The sequence below is a fragment of the Egretta garzetta genome, unplaced genomic scaffold (assembly GCF_000687185.1).
Source record: "Egretta garzetta isolate BGI_Z169 unplaced genomic scaffold, ASM68718v1 scaffold299, whole genome shotgun sequence".
In the NCBI taxonomy this organism is placed as follows: domain Eukaryota; kingdom Metazoa; phylum Chordata; class Aves; order Pelecaniformes; family Ardeidae; genus Egretta; species Egretta garzetta.
In genome coordinates, this window is record NW_009260696.1 from 1,851,839 (window position 1) to 1,861,154 (window position 9,316).

Here is a 9,316-nt window from a genome sequence, read left to right on the forward strand (position 1 = left end):
TGGCCGTGCGGCCCCCTTCTGCCCCCCCCCCCCCCGCCCAAAATACCCCGGGGGCTGGGTGTCTGTCAGGAGCTGCAGAAGGTGCTGGGGGATGCAGGATGGAGAGGGGATGCTGTGCACAGGCAGTGCTGTGGCAGCGGTTGGACGGTTTGGGCGTGGGAGATAAGATTACAGCCAACAAAGAAAATCCTTCAAAGGCTGATCCTTTGGGAAAGGATGGAGACTGATATGCAAAGCAGAGGCTGCTCCCCGGGGGCCATGATGCCTGTTTCGGGATGCAGATGGGAAGCTGCCAGGGAGCTGTGTCTGCCCCAACTGGGGGAAGACAGCTCCGTTTCCAAGGTCCAGAGCTGGTTGGTGGAGGTAGATGGTCTCTCCCCAGGCAGGTCAGCTGGTAGGACTTGCTGGTGGCTTTCCAGTGCAGAAGTGTCACCAAGGCTGCAGACCCTGAAGCCCTCCCAGTGACCATGTCTTGCAGTACTCGAAACCCCAGCAGCCAAGGAACTGGGAGGCAATGCACCGTGGAGGTGCAAGGGGCTGAACACCTTGCCAGCCCCAGGGGCAGGTTCTTGGCTCCAGGAAAAGGCAGATTTGGGCAGAAAGGTTGCACGCACGCTTTGCATCCTTTCCAGGACCAGGTGCGTGGTTGGACTCGAGCCTGTAGCACCCGTGCAGCAGGGGAGGGACGCGGGTGCTTTCTGCTCTGAAAATCCTCATCCGGTTCCACCAAACAGCAGTCCATCCCCTCCTGGGCTGCTCTCACTGGTTATGGAGCCGTGCCCCACTGGTGGGACTGGGGCCCGTCTCCACTCCTCCCAGCTGCAGGTAGGCAGGGAGGAGCGGGGCTCAGCCCCACGCCTCGGCTCCCTTCCCAAAACCCGGCACAGCAGCTTGGCCGCTTTGCTTTGGCTCCAGGCTCCAGCTTGTGACTTGCATCCCAAAAGTATTTTTAGGCAGAAATCCACCAAGCGGGAGAGCTCTGGAGAGGATTTGGCCCCACTAGCCCTGACTAAGCACGTTTGCTTGGGCTCAGTGCCTGGGGTTGGATGTGCACATGGCCGGGGGGGCCGGCAGTGGCCCCAGGACTGTGGCTGGTGGCCCCAGGACCGGCTGCATCCACCTCTGAGGTCGCCAGGGCAAATGCTGCCTTTGGTCCCTTTGGTGCAGGGATGGGTCATCCCGGCTGTCAGAACTGGGTGACGGGCTGGTGCCGGTGGTTTTTTGGGAGCCAGGGAAAGGCTTGGCTGCCCCAGGGCTTTCCCGAGCCTCCTCTCCCTGCAAACCTCGCCGCCCCAATGGGCCGTGACAATTTACGGATGAAAACCAGCGTCGCAGTCCTTAAACACGCCACGAGCTGGGGATTCATAGGTGGTGCGGCAGCCCCTGCTAATGGATTGAATAACCTGGCTGTCACCTTTGGGGAAAAAACTACGGCCCTTTTCTGTGTGAAATATCTAAGTTGGTCTTTGCTTGGTGCTTAATCATGATGGAGCTGGAGAGTCCTGAGCCGAAGCTTGTGGCTGCCTCAGCTCAGTCCAGCCTTGAGAAGCCAAACGAAAACCTGGGTTTGAACTCAAAATGCCAGAGAGGAGATGGGTGTGAAGGAGTCAGGAGTCACCAGAGCTCACCCAGGGGAGCAGGAGCCCCTCTCAGTTGGGTTTCCAGGGCTGCTCCCACACCCGGACCCACTGGTGGTGGGTTGGGGTCCCTCCCAGCGCCAGACCTGCTGGCGGTGGGTTGGGGTCCCCCCCCAGCGCTCCCCACCTCCATCTGCCTCTGCCCCACAGGGATGGACCTCTCTGCCAACCAAGACGAGGAGGGTGACCAGGAGACCTACCAGCTGGAGATCAACAAGGACACCAAGAAATGCGCCTTCAGGACCTACACTGGGAAGTACTGGACCCTCACCTCCAATGGGGGCATCCAGTCCACCGCCTCCACAAAGTGAGTCCCCCGTCCCCAGCGGCTCTGGGCCATGCCTGGGCTTCGGGGACCTCTCTGCATCTCCCAGGGGAATCCGAGGGGGATTTTCCAGCCTAGGCGCTTGCCCCCAAACGCTTCCCAGCGAAGGCAGTGAATTCCCCGGAGAGCCGGGGCCGGGTTGAGGCTTGCCGCCCACGATGCTCGGGAAGTCCCTCGGGCCACGTAATCCTTCCCGGCCGGCTGGGGCTGTTGAAATGCTTTACCCTGCAGTTCAACCCTACGCTAGCTGAGGGCTGGGCAGAAACCCCAAAAGTCCATTTGGCTGCCTGCCTGCCTGCCTCCTGCCTGCGGGGCGAGCGCTTCCCATCGGGATGGCCACCGCGACGTGGCTCATCCCGCAAAATGGCTGGTCTCCCGATCCAGCTGTGGCCCTTTCTGAGCCGGCAGGGTGACACCAGCGGGGTCCCCATCTGTCACATCCCGCTGACCGCCCTCTCTGCCCCCGCAGGAACGCGAGCTGCTATTTCGACATCGAGTGGTGCGACAAGCGCATCACCCTGAAAGCTGCCAACGGCAAGTACGTGACGGCAAAGAAGAATGGGCAGCTGGCGGCCTCCATGGAGACGGCGGGTAAGGGACCCCCTTAGGAACCCCCGCCCCCGCGCTGGGGCGGCAGGGGACGGACAATTCCACCCCCAGCCAGGCTCCTCTTCCAGGTGATGCTCAGGGATGCAGGCGATAAGTTTTTCTTAATGGCTTCACTGCTTCAGGTGCCATGGGATGGGGGGGACAGATGGGGTGGGTGAGAAATGGGTGGGGGGCACAGCCCACCCTCCCCACTGCTTTCTGCCAGCCATGGGGTCCGGGCTCTGCACCCCCCCGGGCCGCTCTTATGGCCCCCTCTCCCCTCTGGCACAGGCGAGACGGAGCATTTCGTGATGAAGCTGATCAATAGGCCCATCATCGTCCTCCGCGGCGAGCACGGCTTCATCGGGTGCCGGAAGGTGACCGGCACCCTGGACTCCAACCGCTCCTCCTACGACGTCTTCCAGCTGGAGTTCAACGACGGGGCCTACAACATCAAGGGTGAGTCCTTGGGGGTGGGTACAGGCTGGGAGGGTGACGGCCATTAGGGCCCCCGTGGTGGCTCACGGGGCGACCTTGTTCCCTCTCCCTCTGCCTGCAGATGCCACCGGGAAGTACTGGATGGTGGGGAGCGAGTCGTCCGTCACCAGCAGCAGTGACACCCCCGTGGACTTCTTTTTTGAGTTCTGCGACTATAACAAAGTGGCTATCAAAATCAATGGCAAATACCTGAAGGGCGACCATGCCGGGGTCCTCAAGGCATCCGCCGACGCCATTGATGCCTCCACCCTCTGGGAATATTAATGCACTTTAGCGTACCTCCCATTGCCAACTTTTCTTTCCCCTCCTCCTCCGTCCTTTTTTCTTTTGGGTTTTGTTTCTCCTCTCTGTAAAAAGATTTTCAGACCAGCTTGCCCTTCCCTCCTGCCGTAGAGTCGGTGCGTTACGTGGGAGGTGGGTCTCCATAAATCTCTGTAAGAACTGGAAAAGTGATGGGGCAGCCTGCCTATAGCTTTGTAGAGGGGTCTGTCTCTGTCCTGTCCTCCCCCTCCCCGCCTCCTTCCAGCTTTGCTGGGCTTGGAAACTGCCGTACCCCCCCCTCCCGGCCCCGAGCATCACCTTAAGTAGTTTATTTTCCTCTCCTCAACTGGAAAAAGGGAATAAGATCACCTCTGTGCTCGCTTCTGCCATATCAGTGCCGGCACCGCCTCGGTCTGTGCTGTCCCCCACCGGAGCCTCCGCCCCATCCTGCCCTGCTCCAACCAGGGGCAGAGTGGCAGGGCTGGGCACAGCCGGTTCCCCCCAGCAGCTCCTCTCTGCTCCTGGCTTTTTGGGTCAGGATTCATCCCCAGCTGAGCCATAAGAGGTGACCTTACATATCACAGCATCCCCGGGGACGGGGCTGGCGTGCGCCGGCACACATCCCCTCAGTAGGGCCAGCAAGCTGCGGGCCCCGCCACCCCCATACCTGGAAATTTTTAGGGTGATCCCGCCTGGAAAGCCTCAGCCTTTCATCTCATGGAGCCCCACGCTCCTTGTGTCCCTCTGCTTCTGGCTCTGGAGGAGCATCGTAGACCCCCATGGTGGGTCCAGCCTGGCAGGCGCCTGCCCGGGGGCCGGTCCCGCTGCTGTGCCTGGGAGGGGATGGGGTGGGGGCACACAGGGCAAGCCCGTGCTGGAGGGGGCTTCATCCAGCCCCCCGCCAGCACCAGCGGGCTTTGGTCCTGCAGGAGCTCGGGGCTGGACGATGCAACCCCCCCGGGGTGGTAGCTGGAAGCATAAAACTGCAGATTTTGGTTTACAGAATAGAAAAGTTCCTTAGCAAACTTTGCACAGTGATATTTGCTCAGTACCTTTGTGGTGGGGTTTTTTTTTTGCTGGTTGTTTTTTTTTTTTTTTTTTTTTTTTTTTTTCATAAAATACTGGAACAGTGAAGCGTCTCACTGAACCCCTAATGCTGAATTAGGAAGCGCCCGTTCCCGTGGGCTCCCCCGAGGAGGGCAGCTCCCGGTCCTGCTGCCCCTGGGGCACCTGGGCTCGACTCTCCTGCCATCGCAACCCTACTGGAAAAGAAAAAAAAAATTTCTTCTCTTTCATAAAATACTGGAACAGTGAAGCGTCTCACTGAACCCCTAATGCTGAATTAGGAAGCGCCCGTTCCCGTGGGCTCCCCCGAGGAGGGCAGCTCCCGGTCCTGCTGCCCCTGGGGCACCTGGGCTCGACTCTCCTGCCATCGCAACCCTACTGGAAAAGAAAAAAAAAACAAAAAGAAAAAAAAAAAAAAAGGAAAAAAAAAGACCAAAACAGTATTTTTGTTAGTCTCTATTTATATATGCTCTCCATGGCACTGTGTTACCAGCTGTTGTCTGTACTAGGTCTGCATTAGAGTATAACGCTGTTCGTAACGGGTGATGCTGACGTGTTCGTTAGGGTGTTGAAAGGCACTTTATCCTTTGGGGCCTTCCCGGGGCCGGTTTTTGCTCCCTGCAGACCCCTGCAGACCCACCAAGGAGCCTTTTTCCCCCCGCTGGGGAGGGAGTGCTGGTCCCACCCCATCCCATGCCAAGGGTGCTCGCGGCATCGCTGCCAAAACAGGGCCGGTCCCTATTGCCGGAGGCGGGGTGGGGGCTCGTCAGCCTTAAAGCCATGCGGAGGCGCAGCCCTCCCTAGGAGCTTGGTGCTAAACTCTCAGCTGGGAGAGCAAGCGACCCCGTCCCCCTGCTGGGGGGACAACTCCGAGCCGGGGTCCCTCGCCGGCGCAGGGGATCCCGCCTGGGACTCTACCTCGGCTCTGCGCTCACATCCAGGGGCTGCCTGCGCTCGCACAGGCACCACCCGCCCGGGGACCACGATGCCCCTCGAAGGACCAAGTGTCTTGATGAAGCCCTGAGTGACCCTGTGACTTGGCACACACTTTTCGCTGGCCTTCACCCCCCCCACCCGTGTCACCTCCTCCCCCGTCCCCCATCGCAGTTCGAACCATGTAACTCCCGCTCCAGCTTCTTCCATGTGACACTAGGTCCAACATCTCTCCTGTCTCCTCTTATCGGGTGTCGTGACTCTCTGAAAACATCTCACTCCGAAAATTTTAAGTTTTGGGTTTGTTCGGGTTTTTTTTTGTTTGTTTGTTTGGGTTTTTTTTTTTTTAATTATTATTTTTTTTGTAAGTGCCATTTGTATAACTTAAAAAAAATAGCTTCAAATGGAGAAAGATGAATAAAAAATAAAACCTGCATTCGGATACGAGCAGGGGTGTGTGGTCTGTCGGGGCGCTCGCGGCTGGGGCTGCAACCGGCTTTTAATGAGAGGGACAACTCTGAGGATGGAGGATTGAGGGTGGCAGAGCCTTTGGGGGCCAAATTGCTTCACAAAAGGTTGGGCTGGCTCTAGAGGGCTGGGATGAGGGGGTGGGGAGGGAATGGTGACCCACAGGCTCACCTCCACCCAGCAGGCTTAAAGCCAAGGCTGGCTGGAGGCTGGGCCACCTCTGGAGATGCTGAGTTAGCGGGGTGACACCAGCGGATGGGTGGGCTACGGAGGGGGCAGGGAGATGCACCAGCAAAAAAGCATCTTTCCTGCCAACCCCCTCCTCCTGGAAAGCAGCTCTCCTGCCCTTACAGCTGGGAGCAAAGCCGTGCTCCCCGGCAGCCCTGGGAAGGAGCTGCTTTTTCTCCCCTTGGCTCAGATATTTCCCTTCCCACCATACAGGGGTCCTGAGGGGGAGGCACCCGCTGGGAGGGGAGAGCCTTGGTGTGCTGGTTGGGGGTGCATGGCATGGCTGGGGTCAGCAATAAGCACCCCCTGTTTGGTGGTAATAGAGGAGGAGGTGGGAAGCCCCTCTGCTGCAGCCCAGCCCAGGCAAAGACAGCGTCTGGGCGGAGGAACCAGGATGTGTCCCCAGCCCTCCTGAGACAGTCAAAACCAGCCCTAAAACTCAACCAACCCACGCAGGTTTGATGCTGGGGCCAAACTCACTTCCAGCTATGAAGACGGGGTGCAGCATATGCTTCTGGAGGGGCTGGGGGCCAACTCCATCACCCCCATGCGGAGAGCAGCCAGCCCCTTCGCTGCCCTTCATCGCCCACAGCCTGGCTCAGCACCTGCAGGTCACCGACAGGCTCCTGCTTGCCTTTTAAAAATCTAAAGCTGGTTTGCTGGAAGTAAATTTTGGGAAAGAGGGGCTGCACAGCCTTCCCCCCCCCCCAACAAAGCACATCCCGGGCAGGACAGTGGGAAGGCATCGCCAGGAGGGTCCTGCAGCTTCAGACAGGGACATACGCACCGCAGCAAGGGCGGAAGGAAGGAAGGAAGGAAGGAAGGAAGGACGCTCGTTCCTTACTGTAAACAGGGCGAGATGAAGGCCGTGCTGGAAACGCCGAGCAGCTCCGATTGCCGTGCGCTCACCCTCGTCCCCCCCAGTGACATCCGTGTGTCCGTGAGCAAACGCGGCCGGGACACCCGGCTGGGGAAGGTTTGCTGGCAGGGGCGGGGGGGGGCCATGCGGGGAAGGGGCTGGGAGGACCCTCACCCTTCCCACCTCCCCCATTTCCTTTTGCTTTTAAGGCCAGATTCTGTATTTACCATCGCTCCTGCAAGGGGGGGAACCCCCTCCCCCCCCCGCCTTTCCCTCCACAACGCACGCATCCTGGATTCCATTTAAAAGAGCGACTGGAAACCATTTTCTATCCCGTCCGTTCCATGTGGAACATATTAAGCTTTTCCAGGAGGGTCAAATGGGTTTTGCCTTGCAACTTCCAGAGTTTTCAACCGCGCGGGCTGAGATTTGGCACAACAGCCCCAGCGTCGAGCCGGTGCAGTCGGGATGGAAGGACGACGCTTCGGCTGTAATAAAAGCAGAGAGGTAAAAGCCAGAGTGCACAAATTTATTTACAAAAAAATTCAAATTACAATATAATACAGGAACTTTTTACACACGGAATATTAGAATGGTTTACTACCAGAAGGTGAAGAAAAATATTTTTGGGTTGTTTTTTTTTTTGTTTATTTTTTTTAATAAACCACCTATTTTTTTTCAGCTATTGTTATACAAAGTTGCAGAACATGCACATCTTTACAGGGTTTCTTTCTTTTAATATGTTTTGCTAAGTGCAAATACTAAGTTTCTCTCTCCACCTTTAAGGCAAGTAAAACGGGATGCTGCAGTTAACCATGGAAGTACCTGTTAGGGGATGAGCCCGGGCACAGCGACCTCCCCGCCGCCTTTCGGACACGTGGTTTCAAGGACTGCGAGGCAGGAGGGGAAACGGGATGCAGGAGCTAGAGGCCAGGTCACGGATGGCTCTGCTGGTTGTGCAGTAAGTTTGGGGTTTGGGGTTTTTTTTTTCTTTTTTTTTTTTTTTCCCCCCAATAAATCAACAGAGCCCAGCACCGCCCCAGGCCGGGTGGAGGAGGGCTAAGCCCATCGCTGGGGGCTGCGGTGCACATCCACATCTCAGACCAAGCACCAATTTCCCTTCTCTCAGACACAAATAAGCTCACCAACGTGGCAGGGGACACGGGGACAGCGGTCCTCCCTCCCCCTCTATCTACCAGGCTCCTCCAGGACCATGACCACCGCAGCAGCCAAAGACCCTGGCATCCTAACCATGAAGTTGGGCCACAGACACCAACCTCCCCATGCCACCTCCGCCTGACGCCTCTCCATCCCTCTTGCTCCATCTCTGCACTTCCCCCAGCCAAGGCTTCGTTCTTTACGCCCGCCCATCTCTAGATGTGCACCAAAACATGGGCTTTGACCACCATTTTGGCCAGTGCTCCCAGCCGTGCAGCTCCGGGGGACACTGGCCAAGGCCACGCCACCTTTGCTTCGTCATTTGGGCCACCAGCTGAGCTGTGCCCTGGGTGCCCAACCCACCTCCACAGCTGGAGGACACGACCGTGGCCACCCTGCCAGGGAAAGCCTGGAGGGCTCCTCCAAGCCGGCCCTTGAGCCCACAAGATCTCGGCCATTAAAAGCCCAGGATTCCCTTTCCGCAAAGCCACTTGCGCTTCCTCTGATCTGGGTCCGCTTTCTCACCACCCGCCTCATACCGTGAGCACAGCCCTTCCCCAAATCCAACGGGACACCCTGCTCCTGGCTACCATAGGAATTGCTCGGTGCAAACTGGGATTTAAAACCCAGCTGAGCAGAAAAGCTCCTGCGACCCCCCAGACTACTTCCAGAAATAAATTAAAACAAAAAAATGATAGCAGCAAGGGAATACCGCTTGGTTATTAATGCTAGCGGGACCATGGCACCGAGGAGCTGGAACAGAGCGCTCAACCCACAGGCAATGCCTGAGAGGGGAGAAATGGCTGACTCGGCTCCAAAGAGCATGCAAGTCTCCTCTGGGAGACCCTCCTGGGGGGAACAGTCCCCAGGTGCCGTCCCAGGCCACGGTGGACGCTGCCTCCCTCCGGGAGCATCCCAGCGACAGCCCTGCGCCCGTCGCTCACGGAGCCGGAGGAGATGCCGTGCTGGGAGCAGTTACAGAGAGCTGCAAGCGAGGGCTTGGCAGAGGCCGTCTCAGTTTTACCTGAAAAACAAATACAACCAGAAGCCACCTAAAATGGTCAAACACAGGGGGAACAACAAACAGGAGGGCCAGCGCAGCGGCATCCCAGCAGGACGGAGCAGGATGCGGCCCAGACCAAACCACTCGAGGAACAACGGCACAAGGGGGCTGCTAAAAGCCAGCCCAGCATTTCTGGGAGGAGGTTTTTTTTTTTGTTTTGTTTTGGTTTTTTTCCACTCAAACCATTTTCTGTTCGAAAGGGGGCCTGTACCAGCCAGTACAGCCCCGGGCGG

At 57.9% G+C, this 9,316-nt stretch overlaps 1 protein-coding gene across 1 annotated transcript; it reads left to right on the plus strand.

Annotated features, from left to right (window-relative positions):
• Positions 1-1,486: 1,486 nt before the first annotated feature.
• On the plus strand, positions 1,487-3,312 carry FSCN1 (fascin actin-bundling protein 1). The gene is made up of 5 exons (XM_009645937.2): positions 1,487-1,565; positions 1,788-1,944; positions 2,432-2,553; positions 2,842-3,009; positions 3,110-3,312. Exons 1-5 carry the CDS (start codon positions 1,487-1,489, stop codon positions 3,310-3,312), a joined length of 729 nt encoding a protein of 242 aa, XP_009644232.1.
• Positions 3,313-9,316: the final 6,004 nt, after the last annotated feature.

What these genes read in the sequence shown, in the direction of transcription:
- FSCN1 (XM_009645937.2), top strand. Translation starts at nt 1,487, where the DNA reads ATGGAGCTGGAGAGTCCTGAGCCGAAGCTTGTGGCTGCCTCAGCTCAG. An exon ending in GAAGCCAAACGAAAACCTGG is followed by an intron (nt 1,566 to 1,787) that starts GTTTGAACTCAA and finishes TCTGCCCCACAG; the next exon opens with GGATGGACCTCTCTGCCAAC. An exon ending in CGGGGCCTACAACATCAAGG is followed by an intron (nt 3,010 to 3,109) that starts GTGAGTCCTTGG and finishes CTCTGCCTGCAG; the next exon opens with ATGCCACCGGGAAGTACTGG.